Source organism: Mesoplodon mirus (genome assembly GCF_964341445.2).
Source record: "Mesoplodon mirus genome assembly, chromosome: 12".
Taxonomy (NCBI): Eukaryota; Metazoa; Chordata; class Mammalia; order Artiodactyla; family Ziphiidae; genus Mesoplodon; species Mesoplodon mirus.
Window position 1 is genome coordinate 12368379 of NC_138988.1, and position 18162 is coordinate 12386540.

The 18162-nt window shown below is 39.5% G+C and overlaps 1 protein-coding gene across 1 annotated transcript; it reads right to left on the reverse strand.

The window, feature by feature from the left end:
• Positions 1–13364: 13364 nt before the first annotated feature.
• On the reverse strand, positions 13365–15676 carry LRRN1 (leucine rich repeat neuronal 1; the record flags this gene model as incomplete). The annotated part of the gene is made up of 1 exon (XM_082639130.1): positions 13365–15676. One exon carries the CDS (start codon positions 15674–15676, stop codon positions 13526–13528), a length of 2151 nt encoding a protein of 716 aa, XP_082495256.1. The 3' UTR covers positions 13365–13525.
• Positions 15677–18162: the final 2486 nt, after the last annotated feature.

Below are 18162 nucleotides of genomic sequence, written 5' to 3' on the forward strand. Positions count from 1 at the left end.
TTTCTTGGCTTCAAACCGTGTCTGGAATGTTAAAGATTTTAACTGTTCTTTGATTCTTCTTCATCCCCTCCAGAACACTCATTTATGATTCTCTGAATGAGTCCTTTGGATATTTGAATAATTGAATCTTTTCTTCTGGGTATGGTTCATAATGACTTTGCCTTATAATACATTCCACTTGATGTGGCGACTATGACATCAAAGAAATTTCCAGTGGAAGGTTATTATTTGTTTGTTGTTGTTATTGTGAAGGAGGGAAAAAGCCAGGCAAAATATTCAAGAAAATTATTCAGTCTGTGATTCCACTTATTAGATTTCTCACGTAGGATATTTTATAAGTTTAGGTAATCAAATTTCATATTAATGACTACTGGGAACAATTTTCTTGGTGTAACAAATTAGCCCTTTTTGCTGAGTTAGTTTGAGCTGGTTTATTTCCAAAACCTCCAGGCATGTGTGAGTTCCTAACTTACACTGAAGGAGAGAATGAACAGACTAGTGGACACAGCTAGCAGCAGGGGAGTTGAGCTCAGCCACTGAATCAGCCCTACGGCTGCTCTGCTCCTTGGCATTTGGCTGGGGGTAGTTCTCTGGTCATTGCCCTTCCTCTTTTTTTAATTTTTATTTATTTTTTATTTTTGGGGCGGGGGGTACGCGGGCCTCTCACTGTTGTGTCCTTTCCCATTGCGGAGCACAGGCTCCGGACGCGTAGGCTCAGCGGCCATGGCTCACGGGCCCAGCCGCTCCGCAGAATGTGGGATCTTCCAGGACCAGGGCACAAACCCGCGTCCCCTGCATCGGCAGGCGGACTCTCAACCACTGCGCCACCAGGGAAGCCCCCTCTTTTTTTTTAAAAATAGAGGTAATGAGGCTTGAATCTCTCTCTTGTCTCTCAGAAGTGCTGCAGTGATGAATGGAAATGCCATTTGAAAACTGCTGTGCATCCTTTGCTAGGGAGATATTTCAGTAACAAAGCATCCTCATCAGAGTACAGTCAGCTTCTGCTATAATGCCAGCACCCAGGGTATTGAGTCTTCTCATATTAGCAGGATCTATAATGTACTATAGGTAGCCATGCTGGGGGAAAGGAACAGACCGCCCTCTTTCTCCCACACCAGTTATTTTTATTCAGTACTTTCATTTTCTTTATAACACTTATCATAAGCTGAAATTAGTTAACTAATTATTTAACTTATTTATCTCTGGTTGCCCATCAAGAACATAAAAGTTCAAGTGGGGCAGGAACGAAGTATGCTTTGTTCTTCTTGTGTCCCCAGCACCCAGCACAGTGCCTGACAAATAGTAGGGGCTCAATAAAGATTTATTTAGTGATGAATGAATGAATTATATAACCCATGATCTAATCTTCCTGTTCCTTTATGACAGGATTTGACCACATATGCCAAGATAACTGCCCATGAGATTTCAAATTCCAATAACCGAATAGGCAATTTCCCATGAAAGTGATTTTAAAGATACCAATTATAGACAAGAAATAAATAAGTTGACACATGATACCAAACATGTGGGTCTCTTCTATATCAATGGGAACTTCTTAAGGAGCTTTAGCATATGTATCTGGTAGCACTGAAATGGGTAATTCACCAAGTATCAATAGATTCTTTTTAAGTTTGAAAAGTAATTTGTTTCTCTCTTTATTTTTCTGATGAAGAAATTCTTAACACACATTTTGTTGTGTTAAGTTGCTGTAAGAAGTGCACCTTTTTTTTTTTTTTGTCAGTTTTGAAAAGCTGAACAGTTCATACTACCGAGGCAGAAAGGGGGTGAGGGGGTAGTAGGGATACACACTGAGATTAATCGTTTGCGCTAGATAATCTCCAACCTGTGTACCATCTCTATAGGTGATTGATTTTTGTTTCTATACTGCTTCGAAAGGTGAGGCAATTTGTGTGTTGAACCTTCCATCAACCACCTGTGAGGATTTGAGTCCCCTGTCCCTCCAGCCTCCTTTGTTCTGGTGCCCAAAGTCTGATGACCTGGAGCTATGCATGAAATGAGGGTGGGGAAGGGTGGAGACTTGCTGACTGCTTCAATTCCTTAATGGTAGTTGAGGTTGGGAAAGAGCCTTTGTTCTTGAAAGCTGTATTATTTTTACTCTCTGTATAAATTCTAGGAGGTCTTTTTTGTGTATATTTTGGACGCTTATTGGATCTCTTTGCCTTCCTGAAGAATGACATTGATTATGTTATTGTTCAAAACCCTTCACCAGCTCCCTAACACTTGTAGATAAAGTCTTCAGCATTCACTCTGCACTTAAGTTTTCTTGCAATCAAATTGTAGAATAGTGTTGTGTTTACGAGCATAGATTCTGGGATTAAATATCTGATTCTGCCTCTTGGATGACCTCGGGCAAATTGCTTAATCTTTCCAAACCTCCTATTTTCTCATGGAGCAAACAATGGAACCTATCTCCTGGGGGTTATTTTGAAGATTAATTAAAATTATGCGTATAAAGTGCACACTTTTATCCCTACAACATTGTAAAGGCTCAATAAAAGGTGGTTATTTTTACCACCTTTCTCCCCTGATCCAGCAAATGGAACTAATTACTTCCGCGAGCACTATTGCAAGTACCCCATAATTTACATTTTCTTTCAGACTTCTTCTGCCTCATGCTTTTCCTCGCTCCTTCCCCTCTTTCCCGAGTTCAAATGTTCTTCGTTCTCTGATGCCCTCTCACAGTGTTGCCTCCTATCTAACTGCTTCCACAAAAGTAATTCCTCCTTTCCTGCTCCCCACCCTTCTAAGTGACCTCTCCTTTCTTTAAATCCTGTTGACATTCTTTTCTGAGGTGAAAGTGGCAGCCGCTTGAATCAAGGATGCTCTTCTGGACTCCCTTTTGGTGGCTGAGATCTGGAGTGTGTTTCTTCCTTTCCCCTGCATCTCTGAGGTAACGTCAGTCCTCCCTAGCATGCTGCTTGGCCTTAACTGGTAAATGCAACTACCCTGTGATCATGTCCAGCACACAGTAGATGCTCAATAAATATTTATTCAGGGAAAGGATCTGTGTGGATTGAAAGGAACTCTCTGTGGTTACCATGTGTATCATTCCATCAGAAGACCACATTTCATCCTAAATTTGAAATTCCTCAGAAAGTGTGTATAGTGAGATTCGAAGACCTTTTGAACCTTGAGCCTGGGGAGGATTTGGTGACATGTCAGATATATTTTATGGCTCATGAATTTAGGTTGGTTTTGGGGATTCTGTATGTGAGAGCTGAATCTTTTCAGATTCATAGTTCTCTTCTCTGTGATAGCTACCATTTTCACTCATGATCCAGGTTAAAAGTGATTGCATGGGAAACAGTGCTTTGTTATTTGAACAGATTATGATGGATTATTTCTGTCGTCATCTTCTTCCTTCGCAAGATGGTAGAAAAAAAAGTTGAAGTCCCCTATATTTTGAAAAAAATGCTTCTTTTCAAGAATAGAATTGGCCTTGGGACGGGGATGCTACCTGTGGTTTTGCTCAGCGCAGTTGATTTGGGCAAGGTGTTGAGGTTAAAAACAGAAAGGAATTTCCCACCTATATTGTAGGAGTTAAAAGCAGGACTTTCATAACCAGAACACTGTACGACCACAGATTATTTGTCCTTGACAAACTAAATGAAATAAGCCTGATACAATTATCTTTTTGATGCAAGGTGGGGAAATTTGGGGGTAAGCTTAAGTTTGCCTGTTTCTGAAATTCAGGAGGCCGTGGTTCTAGTTTCAGTTTCTCTACTCACTGGATGGGGAGATTTGGCCAAGTTGTTATCTTTCCCTGGGTCTCACAATTTAAAAGATAACTTAATGACTAGGACCCTGCCTCTACTCTTCTACGTCCAACTAGAAGTTCTCCTCACTCCCCAGGAGAAAACCCAAGTGAGAGAGGGGCTAGGAGTGATGTAGAAATGTCAGAGTGCTTTGCTTAGAGAGAATGAGGAAAAAGGAGGGAAAAGGAGACCGATTCACAGAAGATCAATTTAAGAGGCTCTTTTTCAGCAAACTTTGTCCTTTCTCTGCTTCTACCATGGTTGCATGGTGCAGAGCTTTTAGGGAGGTGGTTGCCTCTCTGCCCTCTGCCCCTAAGCAGTTTTCTGTCTACATTGTCCCCATTGTTTGGCATTTCTGCAGTCACTGCGTTGCATGGCTTTCTTTCCATTTCTCCCCTAGTGGCATTGCTCTTAACAAAACTCTTCCCCAGCCTGCCTATTGGTAGTTGTGAAACATGAGGGAGATTGTATATGAATTCCTGCTTGTCTGCGAAGCACAAGGCTTTGTGGGAAAAACAAAAACAAAAACAAAAAGGTGGCTATGCTATTTTGACTAAGGCTTCCAGAGTTTGGGAATTGGGAAGGTGTACTCCACTGAACTACAAAGAATATGTACTCATGTGCATGGGGAATACTCGAGGTTACCAAAGCCACTGACAGTTGCTAGCTATATGCCCAGACAATGTAAGCTGTTGTGTGGTGTGTTCAGGAAATCCCAACAATCCTGGGTCACCAAAAGTGGCTCAGCTCAAGCAGATGTCCTAGGTTGCATGATATCCAGAAACTTGGATTGAAGTTAAGGCAAAGTTTCCCAGTCCTCAATACAGAAGAAAAATAGAAAGAAAATACAAGAAATGCAGTCTGTTCCCCAAATCAACCAAATGCCATCTTGCTCCCTGCAGCAGTCCAAAAATCTATTACCAGCCAAAACAAAATCTAACTAGGAAGATGAATCTGCTCCTAGCAAAAACGTATTTTTCACTCCAAAGTCAAAATTGTGAATGAATTCACTCATTCAACAAACTGCTATTGACTTTAGGACTGCCCAGTGTTTTTCATTGTCTACAAAACTGCTTGTCTCGATTTATGTACCTAATGGGAAGATAACTATAACTTACATTGTCTGTCTGGGGAAAATGGATTGGAATGAAGATATCTGTAGAACGGTTATTTGAATCTTTCTCCAGAGAAAGACCAATAATTCAGAGGGTGAGTTGAGGGAATGTGAAAATAGGCTTGGACAAATCTCCCAATGAAAAAAACACTACTAAATATTATGTCCCGCTAATATTAAAAGCAGAAATAGGAAAATGAAACTTCTCTACCAAATTCTTCTTGCTGTCATGAATTTCTATTCTCAGGAATTAATCACATTAAGAATCCAAAGGAAATCCCATATGAATGGATTCTAGATTCAGAAGTATTTTGTATTAGGTTACACTACAGTGTTTTTTAACCTCTTTTGCTTGGGGAACAAAGAGGGGTGCAGTGTGCGAGTCTGGAGGTAGATGTGTCAAAGTATGGCTTGTTCTTTATTGCTATTCCCAGCCCAAGGCCTAGTTTCTTACGTTAAAAAATCAGTTTTTTTTCTAAACAAGAGAACCAGAAATATTTGTATTTAGTGGGTAAGGAGCAAGTTGAACAGAGAGTTTTTGTGCTTTAAGATCTCACATAATCAGTTTCCATTTTCCAAACATGCGCTTCCTATTTCCTTGACACCACAATCACCAAAGGAAACCTGAACTAACTGCAGGCCACTGATGGGTAGACATATGCAATTAGGGCAATCTGTCATTTGTTTAATGCTTGGGTTTTAAGTATTTCTGCAGTTGAGATTCCACGTTGAAGCCCCAGGGCTTGGGAGGTTTATCAAGTTGCTCTTGCAAGCTTCTCTTATCTCACCAGGAAGGCACTCCTCCAGGGATTATGTGGAATGGCTAAAAGAAATTAAATAGGGAGCAAAGCTCCTTCTGGGGCCCATAGCCCCCTTGTATTACTCAGCCTCACCTTCTCATCTCTGCACAAAAACTTTCCTCCTGCCTCAGCTTCCTGTTTAGTTACTCTGTATTTTTAGTAGCCCTTTCCTCATCGCCAGAATGCCTCCAGAATCCCCAGCTCCTCTGAGAAAAGCCGCCTTCCATGTCATTGGAAGCTCTGTGATCATGGGGATTTGCTTCTTTCACCCAGAACACCTCCCTCTGAATGGTGGCTCCTTGAATGCTCAGCTCATCATTTTTTTAAAATAAATTTATAGATTTATTTATTTATTTTTGGCTGTGTTGAGTCTTCGTTGCTGCGCAGTCATTCTCTGGTTGCGCAGTCATTCTCTGGTTGCGGCGAGAGGGGGCTAATCTTTGTTGCAGTGCCCGGGCTTCTCATTGCGGTGGCTTCTCTTGTTGAGGAGCACGGGCTCTAAGCATGCGGGCTTCAGTAGTTGTGGCTCGTGGGCTCTAGAGCACAGGCTCAGTAGTTGTGGCGCATGGGCTTAGTTGCTCCGCGGCATGTGGGATCTTCCTGGACCAGGGCTCGAACCCGTGTCCCCTGCATTGGCAGGCAGATTCTTAACCACTGCGCCACCAGGGAAGTCCCTCACCTCATCTTTTAATTCTGAACTTAGGTAGTAAGATTTGAAGTTTGAGCTCCCCAGCTGACCAGGGTTCTTTTTCCTGTGCTTTCATGCCACGATTTCATCCTCTTGGTGGCAGCTCTTATGCTGGGTGATCACTTATGTGGATGTTCATCTTTCTTTGTGACTGTGCACTGGAGAGCATGGGCATGGGATGCTTATTTTTATGCCCCTAGTGCTTGATGTAGTAGAGGTAAAGTGTCCCCAAAGGAAGGAATTTTTCAGTCACTGGATACCCATATGATTATACAGACTTTAACAACAGGCTTTCCAAGAGAATTTAATAAATAATATGAGAAGATGCTTATTTTTTGCATGAAGAAAAAAAAAACAGTATACAAAATCATATATATCAGGGTTCTAATTCTATATTCATAAATATGTATATTTTATAATTATTGTATATATACATATATAAATATACACACAGAGGGAAAAAAGGCTAGAAGAAAGTATACCAAAATCTCACTTGGTTATTTTGATAAACACTAATTTTTCTTACTATTTTTCTCCAGATTGTCTATAGTGAACATATATTAGTGTCATAATCGAAGAAAAAAAATACCATTTAAAAATGAATGGCAGATAGGAACTATCTTATGATGGCAGGGGTACACCAAAGCCAGTTGGAATAAAATTTGGTGAAATAGAGCATTGTTATGTGTGATATTCTAACAAGACGAAAAATAATACAGGAGCATACATTTTTAGTTAATATTCATAGTGGCCTTTTTTTCATAGTTTTATCAGTAGAGTAGGAGGTATTTAAACCAATCTGCTTCTTATAAGATAGAAAGTAATATATTTTAAAATAAAGGGCTATTGAGATCACAAAGATATGGCATAAAAACTCTTCACTTAAAGGTACCCCAGGGAGTTTATCCTCCTGAAAACCTCCCCCACCTCCGCCCTCCCCCCATACACACACACTGGTCCGCTGGAATGATTTACAGGAAAGTTAAGATTAGATTACACTGAGAACCAGAACGAGTCTTTGCTCTGGGTGATGTGGTGTAAAACAGATGAGAGAAATGATTAAAATGTGAGGCTGACCTTAATGGTTACAAAAGAAGAAGACTGAGGCAGAATTTTTCTCCCTACCAAAGCCTGTGGCATTAATCCCACGTTTATACAGCTTTTGTAGGAAGGTCCTTGCAAGATCCTTACAAGGTCATGAAACCTACCCTTTTTCTTGCTGCTCACTCTCAGGGAAGAACTAAATCAATCAAGCAAATGAGATGGCCTGCCCAGTCCTCTGGGTGCCTTTTAGCTACAAAACAGTTTAGTGGTTAGTCTTGGGCCTTAGAGTCTGACAGCCAGGGTTGAAATCTTGGCTTCAAGATTTGACTTCAAATTAAGACTGATGAACTGAGGCTCAGTTTCTCCATGTAAAACAGTGATATACCTATTTCATAAAAATAACCATACTGAGTTCCACCCCTACCCAGACTACCCTTCCCTTTTTTTTAAACTGTTTTTTTCTTCTTCAGCTTCAATGTCTTCCATTTGCTTGCATGTATTTATTATCACAAATAGTCCTTTACTTTTTCCTCTCTCTGGCTTACTATTATTTCCGTATATTGATCTCAGGTTTGGGTCTTAAATTAGACCCCTGTACTCTGAGTCCTCACTTTTTTTTTTTTTTTTTTTTGCGGTACTCGGGCCTCTCACTGTTGTGGCCTCTCCCGTTGCGGAGCACAGGCTCTGGACACGCAGGCTCAGTGGCCAAGGCTCACGGGCCCAGCCGCTCCGCGGCATGTGGGATCTTCCCGGACCGGGGCACGAACCAGTGTCCCCTGCATTGGCAGGCGGACTCTCAACCACTGCGCCACCAGGGAAGCCCTGAGTCCTCACTTCTGAGCAGTGCCTCTCTTTGCTCCATTTTTCCTTCTATCTCAAGTGCCAAATTGGCTTTTGGGCTCTGTGTTCTACACTCCTGGTCCAGATTTAGCCTGCAGACCATTTTATAATGGAAAAACAATAAGTTTTATGCATACAGACCTCAAGTTTAAGTTCTGTCTTTTACAAGCTGTGCGATTTCAGGTAAATTGCTTGCATCTCTGAGGCTGAGTATTCATTTTTCTCCTCTCTAATGGAGGGACAATGGTACCTGCCCTGTACCCACTCCCTAGGGGAGGAGGGCCAATTAAAAGGATTAAATGTAGATGATCTATGTGAAGTTCCTAGCAGAGGGCTATGTACACAAAAAATGTTTCTCCCTCCTTTTTCTTTCATAAGTCACCACTGTAAATTTGTTTTTCTTCCCTCCAGGACCACCCTGTCTTGTTTATATTAGTAAGACAGGCTGAGGTGCAGAGTGATGCATTAAAATGCTACGTAATTCAGGGCAGCCCCCCTATTAGGAATTCATGACCATTTTGTCAGGGCCCAGGCTGAAATTTACCTTGTCAGTTTAATCTTATGGGAGAGAGGGAGGGAGGCAAGGTGGAAAGGAGAGGACTGCATGGTCTGACCCACTCTGCACCCAGAGCTACTTTCATGAAGTGAGTGAAACTGGTTTTGCTTCATATTAAGTAGTATGTAACGGACAAATCTGGAGTATGTCAGGAGGGCTATCACATTTATTTAAAAAAAAAAGAAAGACATCCTTTTAATGTCTTACTGCCTCTGGATAGAATTTTTTTCTGGGGAACAGAGAGAACCCTGAATAAAAATATCCCACCAACTCCACAAACTTGGTGATTGTACAAAAGCCATTTGTTTCCAGGTATGTCATATACACCCTTGCAACTGCCCAGTTATATGAATTTCACATTTCCCCCTTTAAGCTTTGGAGCTAAACATTGAGTTTGTTACTAATTTTACATACACCTTCCATGATTTACTGCTAAGGAAAGAATGAGCTTGGAATTTCCTCCGCAAAATCTTTCAAATTTTCTGAGCAGGTAACAGAGAGGAAAGTATAGAAGAACTGAAGGTTAGAATTAAAATTTAGCCTGATGTGAACACAGCTTTGATGGGTAGTTTAGAAATTCCCAGCACATAAATCTTTAAAGGGGAAGAGAGAAGAACATTAAGACATAGAGAAAGTTTTCAGTGTTATCTCCCATGAGTTCTCCTGTATGTACTTACTCTGCTTTCCCCAGGTGCCCTGTGACCTCCAGCCTCTCATCTTCTATAGATACTCCCACCTCCACCTTAGAAGGGTGCTGGATGGATGGAGAGGAAACTGGAGGTGAAGGGCCCCATCATGGTCACCCACTTACAGAACTGTACGGTGTCACCAAATGATTACTTCTATGGGCCTTGGTTGTCTTTTCTGTAAATTGTGAAGAATAATAGCCAATTTATCAGGACTGTTTTGGAGATTAAATTAAATCCTCAGTTTCTCAGGATCTGTAGTACAGAATAGTAGCCTGAAATATACTAATGGTCAAACAGCTGTGGGAAATGCTATGTAATTAATATTAGTACCATCAAGTCTCTGAGGAGTTCTACAATACAAGAAACCCATTTAGTTCTGTTATCGTGTGCTGGACAATGCTGAACCAGCAGGTACAAAAACACTGAGTTCCCTTGCCATCTCCTTATTCTTACCATATACCCTAAGTTCCTGACTTGGAGTACAGAGAGAAGGAGCTGGTGCTGGTATCACTGCAAAGGAGGGAGGGGGGAGGACTGAGAAATCATGCCCACACCGGATTAGATCAAGTCCTGCAGGGATTCTATGCCAAAGTCATTCCAGAGCTCTGGATGGATGATGACTCTCAAATTCATCTTTCCTCCAAGTAATCCCTTATGAATAATAATAAAAAAACCTCTATTTGCAAGCAGGGTGAGAGTGAAAGAATTGAAGTGAAGAAAGCATTTTCAGTTGTAGTTAGAATGCATCAGAAATAGTTAAAATCCCCTTATCAATGAATAGAAAGGCAGAAAGTATGGTTTTCCCGGCAAAGTGTTAGGGGTGTGTAATGTTTTTTTCCAGTAATGAAGAAAAGAAAATGCCCTGGAAGATGAATACAGAGAGAGGAAGCAAACACCAAGTAAAGGACTGATTGTGGTGTTCTTGGCAAATAAATGAATGAATAAATAGAAAACCACATGAGAGAAAATAATGGACTTCGGTATTGTTTGTTTGTGAAAGAATGGAGATGACTCCTTTTTGCCAGTCACACAGCCAAATTAGAAAATTTGATGATCAAACATTGCGTTTGTTTTTATATTCATGGCATCAGTTCAGTTTCTCATTAATTAAACAGGCAAATTTGGGAATGCCTGTTTTAAGAAGCTGATCCCAAAATAACCTTGTAAAATCAGGTTAGAGATACATTATATGCACTGAGGGCAGCCCGAAGCAAAAGGGAAAATATGAAATTAGAAAGTGACCTATAATAGTCACTTCATTGGTAAAGGTGACATAACCTCCATTACCAATCAGGACCTAGTTTGATGTCTAATTTTACTGGCTGTTGAACTTATCAAATTAAATTAAGTACAAATGAGGAAATACTTGGCTAGGTGAAAAAAAAGTGCTATGCCATTTTGCTTTCTATCAACTGGAAACCAAACCAAGTAGCACGGACAAGGAAAAAGAAGCTCAAATATTTTATTGGAGGAGGAATAAAAGGGATATTTTCCTCCCAAAGTGGCCTGGCAAAAGATAGTTGGCAAAAAAACACTTGGATTTCCTGGTGATTGCTATATATCCAGAATAGAGAAATGGTTGTTTTTTTGTTTTTTGTTTTCATTTATTCCGCTAATATTTGAGTGTTGATTATGTGCCAGGTTCAAATCATTGCTTTATGGGATAAACAATGCCTCCTCCCTGCTCTGGGCTCCCTGCTCTGGGCCTAATGCTTCGGTGTCATTCCCCTTTCACTGTTTTTCTTGGATAGTCCACTACTCTCTGTAGATATTTGAAGACAAGAATCCCCAACAGGAAACCCCACGCCCACCCCAACCCCTGCCCAAGGTTGCATCCAAGGCATCTCTAATTCTTGATGTTTCCCACATGTACTCAGCAATACCCACAATGTAGAAGCTTTCCTGAGCCTCTGCTCTGCCCTTGTGCTAAAATATGTCCTGAATAAATGAGAACTTGAGGATATAGTGCATTTTTGGAGCAAGGGCACCAAGAGTTGTTGAGAACTGAAAAAGATAAGCTCTGCACAGCAACCTAGAAGGCTGCTGGACCCAGAGCAATAGATGGAGGGCAGAGTTCTCAATGGGCAGGAGTCTGACCGGGGCAAGTTACAATGCTTCCCTGGGCCTAGGTTTTTCTGCCAACAAATGTAGGCTGTGGACAAAGATGTTCCTGGTTCAGACACTCATTGTTTTCCTGTGCAGCTTACTTGCTTCAGCATTTGAAGTTCTTTTCTCCACCTTAGAAATGGGAAGGAAGGTGATGATTTTTTTCCTAAGTGATTCATGAAACAAAGAATTTTACAAAGAAAGAAATCCTCATCCTTCCTTGCCTGCACTTTCTTTCTCCCTCTTCCTTGCTTTTGCTCAGCTGGCACCTGCTTGCTCTCAGTCCCTTTTTACAATTTCATCGTTCCTGGTGTGATAGTATGTCTGTGGAAGCAGGTGCCATCTAGAGCAGCCTTCTAAAAAAGTTTCTCTGCTTTATCAACCTGCATTTTCAAGTGGGTCCTTTTTCTTCCACCTATACTTTTAAATCTTCCCTCTCCCCCACTTTGTGGAACTGGGATCCTACCTAAATCTAGCTCCTTCTGTTCTAAATTTCACACACATTACTTGTGAAACACTTAATTCTGCAAAACTGTTTCTGTATATTATTTGGATGAAAAATGCCAACTGTAGAGAAGTTGCTCTGTTTTCTATTAATCATTTACTTGTCTCAGCAGATATTTCCCCACTGACATGTGGACTAATATGGATCTAGGCATAATGACAGCTGTTAAAAGAGGAATAACATGTAATACATTTTGGAATATTACATAGCAGCATGTTTTAGACTTTGATGGGGAATATGATACTGCTAAAAAAAAAAATCAAATTTTAACAAGACCCTTACAGAAAAGGAATGTGACATATCCAATGTATATATCTCTTTTACCACGTTTAGCTATACATGGGATACAGTAATATACCTTTTTTCTTCAAATGAACTTTTCCTTCCATTAGGTCTGGTCAGTAATATTTAAAATATAGAAATCCTATTCATTAAAATACCTTCATTAAAATATTTATTTCTTCCCTTAGAAAAAGAATTCAAAACTTTTTAGGGCCTAGTTTTAAAAAGCAACATGCTATATAGGTAATTTATTTTGGTGGTTGTTTTTGGGAATGTGAAAAATATCACCACTGCAACTAGCAAGAACTATAAATGATACATTATTGCAAGTGTTCTAAAAAAATCAGAACAAAACTAATTTATTATATAGTTCTGTCTTCATTATACACCACATGTTGGTGAGTTAAACACAACAAAATTATTGTCTTTTAAAAGTGTCTACTAAAGATAAAAAGAATAAGGTAACAATTAACATGTAGTTAGTTACATTAAAAAATCTGATATACATATTTCTATTGCCTGTTAGCTTGTTCTAAGCCTTTTAAGTATTACAAAAAAAAAAAGTCGTTCAAAAGCAAACATTCAATTCAGTTGATACAACATTACAGTACAGTCAACTAACATCATTCAACAAAGGTAACAAGTCTAGCCTTAGCTTCTCCAGTTACAAGTCTGTAGACCAAATTGCTACAAAAAGTTCAATGCTGCTTCACAACTGTGTGTTAGCTTTTTGGAGGACATGGTACTGTGTGCTCGTGGCTTCAGAAGAAGGGGTCATGCTACTGGTAAAAGCACAGGGGAACCCCAACCTGTCATTAATCATTTTATTTAGCATTTAGTTAGAACAGCATTATTGAGTTTAGCACAACAACTAAAACAAAATCATAATGATAATAATGATGAGAATACAAACCAAACACAAACTGGAAGCCTAGAGATGCTGCCAGCTGTATCAAACCCTTGCGATACGCTATACTAAAAAAATTTGAAATATCCACCCATCCTCTCCACTCTGCCACAAACTAGCAAAGTCAAAAATACAAAAGTCTTCAACTTGTTACTTTTGCAGAATAAAGCAAAAACGTCTTTGTGCTCCTTACTACCAGAAGCAAAATATCCACTGAGTTACCACATGTAATAGCTTCTGGAGGTGTCAACTTGGGTTGGCTTGGTGTCTGCAGTACCATCTTTGTCTTTCTCACTGTCACCTTCCCAGAGGTTAATGAGTGGTGGGTACAGCTCATTTAGTGGGATTGAAGAGGTTTTTTGCATATACTTTTTTAATGAATGGTGGTAGTTTTTCCTCTTAAATCTTTTGGCAATGTACACAGCAATGGATGCAAGGCTAATGACAGCAAACATGGACCCCATAACTGCAGCAAGGGCTGTACTGGTTTCTTGATCAGAAATGTCCAGCGCGAAGGCAGCATTTTTGGTTGTGACATTAACACATGACTTTTGAGTCTGCTGATGAATACTGGACACTGTGAGACACACTTCATAATCTGTGGAAGGCTGCAGGTGCGTTAGGTTGTATTCGTGAACATCTACCGGGACCCTGGCAGTATATGTTATGTGGGGATTGTCAATCTTCATGGTGGCAGATGACCATTTTAAGTTTGACGTCATGACATTGGAATTAACTTTCCAGGACACTAAAATGGAATGAGATTCTGTCTGCTTGACATATATTTTCAGCACCTGGGTACCATCCAGAAGGGTTCCATTAACCTTAATTGTCACCACTCGAGTGTCTGCCCCTTCAACATTCTGGGCAACACAGGTGTATCTTCCTGAGTCTTCAGTTTGTATGTTAGATATTTCCAATGTACCTTCACTACTTAGTTTGTATTTATCTGAAAGCGTTTCCACAGTTATCTTATTTCCAAGGGGAGTGACCCAGTAAATTTCAGGTTCTGGCTCGGCCATGGCCCGACAGTCTAGGAAAACTGCTGTGCCAGTATCCATGTTTAAATGATTTGGGAATGTGTCATGAGATATCATTGGGAGGCACTGTTCACCTGAATCCTGAATTAAAACTTCCTTCACCTGCTGCCCTCTGTATTCAGGCGGCATGGCACAGAACATGGATAAGGGCTCCATGAAGCGGATGTTTGTCTTGTTGGAATTAATCCAGTGGATAACACAGTCACACCTCAGGGGATTGCTGTGGATACTGATCTCACGCAGATTAGGAAGGGATTCTACTGTCTTCTGGTAAACGGCATTCAAGGCATTGTTGTTCAACATCAGGCTTTCTAGGGCAGGGACACTTCGAAAAGCCAAGCTGTGGATGTAAGATAATTTGGGGTTATTGGTGGCTTCTAACTTTGTGAGTTCAGGCAAGTTATCCAGGGCGTAGCGGTCCACAGAGACAAGTTCCCCCATATTGTTGATTCCCAGTTCTTTTAACCGGAGCATATTTTTGAAGTCCCCTTCCTGGATTTTGTGGATGGGGTTTTTGTTGAGGTCTAAGAATTTCAAATTTGGAACTTTTTGCAGGGCAAGTTGAGGGACTTTGACCAGTTTGTTATCATAAAACGACAGGCTCTCTAGGCTATCCAAGCCCACCAAGGCATTTCCAGGAATATCAGTGAGATACATTCCTGCCAAAACTAAGCTTCTCAAATTTGAGAGGGGTTTGAAGTTCATATCCAGAATTCCAATCACGGGGTTTTCCCCGATCATGAGAATTTCCAGGTTGGGTGTTGAATCAAACCAGCGGCTATCAATCACTTTCAATCTGTTGGAGTTTAGGTGGAGCCTTAAAAGATTTTTTAAGCCTGAAAAAGCATTAGCAGAAATAGTGCTAATCTGGTTATGGTTGATGTAGAGTTCTTGAAGGTTGCTGAGATCTTGCAGACAATAATCATTCATTTCCGTAATCTGATTTTCCTCCAAATGCAGAGTAGTGAGCTGGGTCAGGTTTGCCAGCCCTACCTCCTTAATATTTGTAAAGTTGTTTTGGGAGAAATCCAGCTCAGTCAGGTTGAAAAGCTGCTGAAGCTCATCCACGGTCTTTGCAATGTTATTGCTCTGTAGGAGAAGCACTTGAGTATCACTAGAAAGGTTGCTGGGAATCCTTGTTAAGCGGAGATCATTGCAATCAACGGTGGTGGCTTCTCTGTATGTTGACTGCGGGGTAAACCAGGGCCTAATTTCACATACACAAAGTTGTGGACACTCACTATTTTGTAGGCAAGACCCAGTTAATGAAGTCATTAGCAAGCTCAGCACCATTCGGCAAGCTGCTAAAGGAAAGCTCATCCTAGCCATGCTGGCTTGCTGAGCAAGCTCAGCTCCTGATAATTGTTAAGTTTTAACAAAAGGTGAACACTATATAGTGGTATGAAGGACAGCAAGCAGAAAATGTAAACATTCAAGCAGAGTCTCTGTTGAGATGTGTAGAATTCCAGAGTCTGAAGGGATGGTTTCCTGGAGTTTTTGAAAGGCAGGAAACAGTTTAGAGTCTTTTACCTGTGTCTCTCAATTCCAGGCATGCGCACAGCTCTGTGGCATAAGTTATTTCAGCCAAATCAAAGTCTGGAGATGTGCCTGAAAATTAGATTAGGACAAATATTATGTTTTTTCCATATACTTTCTAATACATTATAGCTTTTCTTTTGTCTACTAAAAAGGCGTAATCACTTATAAATCTAATAACAATGTTCAAAGAAACTAAAGCTTTTAAACTGTAGAATACTTTTAATATATTATTACACTTAGTTAACTAGTTTTAGTGTTCCTTCACATTTACAATTAAATTGGGACTTGCTTGTATTACTGGGTAAAAACATTAAACACACATTGCACATACACACCCATTCACACACACACACACATAGTAGAAACACTTAGAAAAGCCCACAGATGTCATTTCTTTAAAAACAAAGGTGACATAGAAACTACATATATTCATGGCTCCAAAAATATCAAAAGGTAATTCCTCATGAAAGCAAAACATGAAAGCCAGTTTATTAAAGATTCAAAGTTCATTTTTAGTTATTTATATTTTAATTAATACTTCATTTGTTTATAGGAATTCTTTCTTTTCCAAACGGTACATTCTGTAGAAATATTCAGCCAAACCTGATCTAGTTTAATTATTCTTATGCAAAAAATTAATCTAACAGAACTACAAAAGAAAAATATCAGTTTTTCTTGTATTCTCATAGCCACATCTGATCTTGACTGAATAAAATTGTAAAAGGACTCTATTCCACCACACTACTGGTCTTCATTAAAAATACAAATACACTTATACATGTATATATATATATATATATATAATCTCACATGCATGATTTCATCAATCTCATGGGAATGTCATGGCCACTTAATAGTCATGGCTATACACCCTGAATATGTTTTTTAACCTTTTAAAGCCTCAGCTCCTTCAACCATAAAATAGGGTTGGTCATAGATTACTGAGAGAATTAAAGGAATCTATGTAAAGCTCTTAGTGTAGTGCCTGGCAGATATTAAATTCTTATAAAGGTTAATTGTATTTATTATCATCTTATATCTCTCATCTATTTAATTTTAGCTATGTAGTGGTTATTGGAGGATAAGTAAAAGAAGGAAAGCTGGAGATATTTGATTTTATTTAGCTATCATCTGTTGACTTTGATAAGGTCTTCTGAGGTCAAATATGTACTGCTCACCTGCTTGTAAACATCATATAGTAGCTAATGCTGCTAGTTTGCTGGATTCCAATCAGGTGTAAAAAGCCATTATGGATTCAGTGTCTGTCTTGCTTTCCCAAGACTACTCTAGTCACTTGCTAAGATATGTAAAGTAGAGATGTGTATTTCCTTACAGTTGTCTTGTTATAATGCACTTCAGCTTTGAGTACTGAAGGAACTTAAGTGACTAGTGTTTTCTTTATCTTCATAAGATTACTGTAAGGATTCAATAAAATAGAGCATATAATATATTTGAAGCCCTAGTGTTCAACACACAGCAGGCTCTCAATTCATATTTGCTACTATTACTACCTTAGTACTTTGCAAAACACAGTTATCCTTGTGATGGACCAAGAAGTATAATACTACAAACATCCAGTCCTAAAGTTCTGTATTTGTTATAGTTTAGTAGAAAGAATGAAAAATTCTACATTTTTTGGTTTGTTTTACAAAATACACAAACCAAATTACCAGCTAACAAGATGGAGTTTTAAAAAACCATCCAGTCCAGATCTGGCAAATCAGAAGTGGGAGAAGGAAGTGTATGTGTTGCATAATGGTGGATCCTTGCTATTCTCTGTGGGGAGAAACACACTGACATTCTCCTCCCCCCTGATCTGGATAGTTTACCATATATCATGGACATGCAAAACTTTTCAGTATTTAACACTATCTGATTTTGACTTTCATCAAGAAATTCCATAAAATAAAAACATACCTCAGAGAATAGCATTTTCCAAATATTATTAACTCCACAAGTTTTGTTTCCATTTAGAGTAATCCTAAAACAGGGACAGTAGTCACAATAAATGTTCAGTTAAGAACATTTCTGCCACAGGTTATTCCTTAATTGTAATTCAAAATAGAAAACCAGGAGAATAAAATCTACCTTTCATAACTGAGACGGAATTTCAACTAATTTTTCTGTTTTGACTGAATTGAAGAAAACAGCAGGAAGTAAAATATGTATTAATAAGTCATGGGAGACTCCCAAAGCAATCTGTTACCATGAAAAAATATCTTTTATGGGGCTATACTTTGAATATTGTCATGAGTAATGCCTCCATTTTAGTTTAA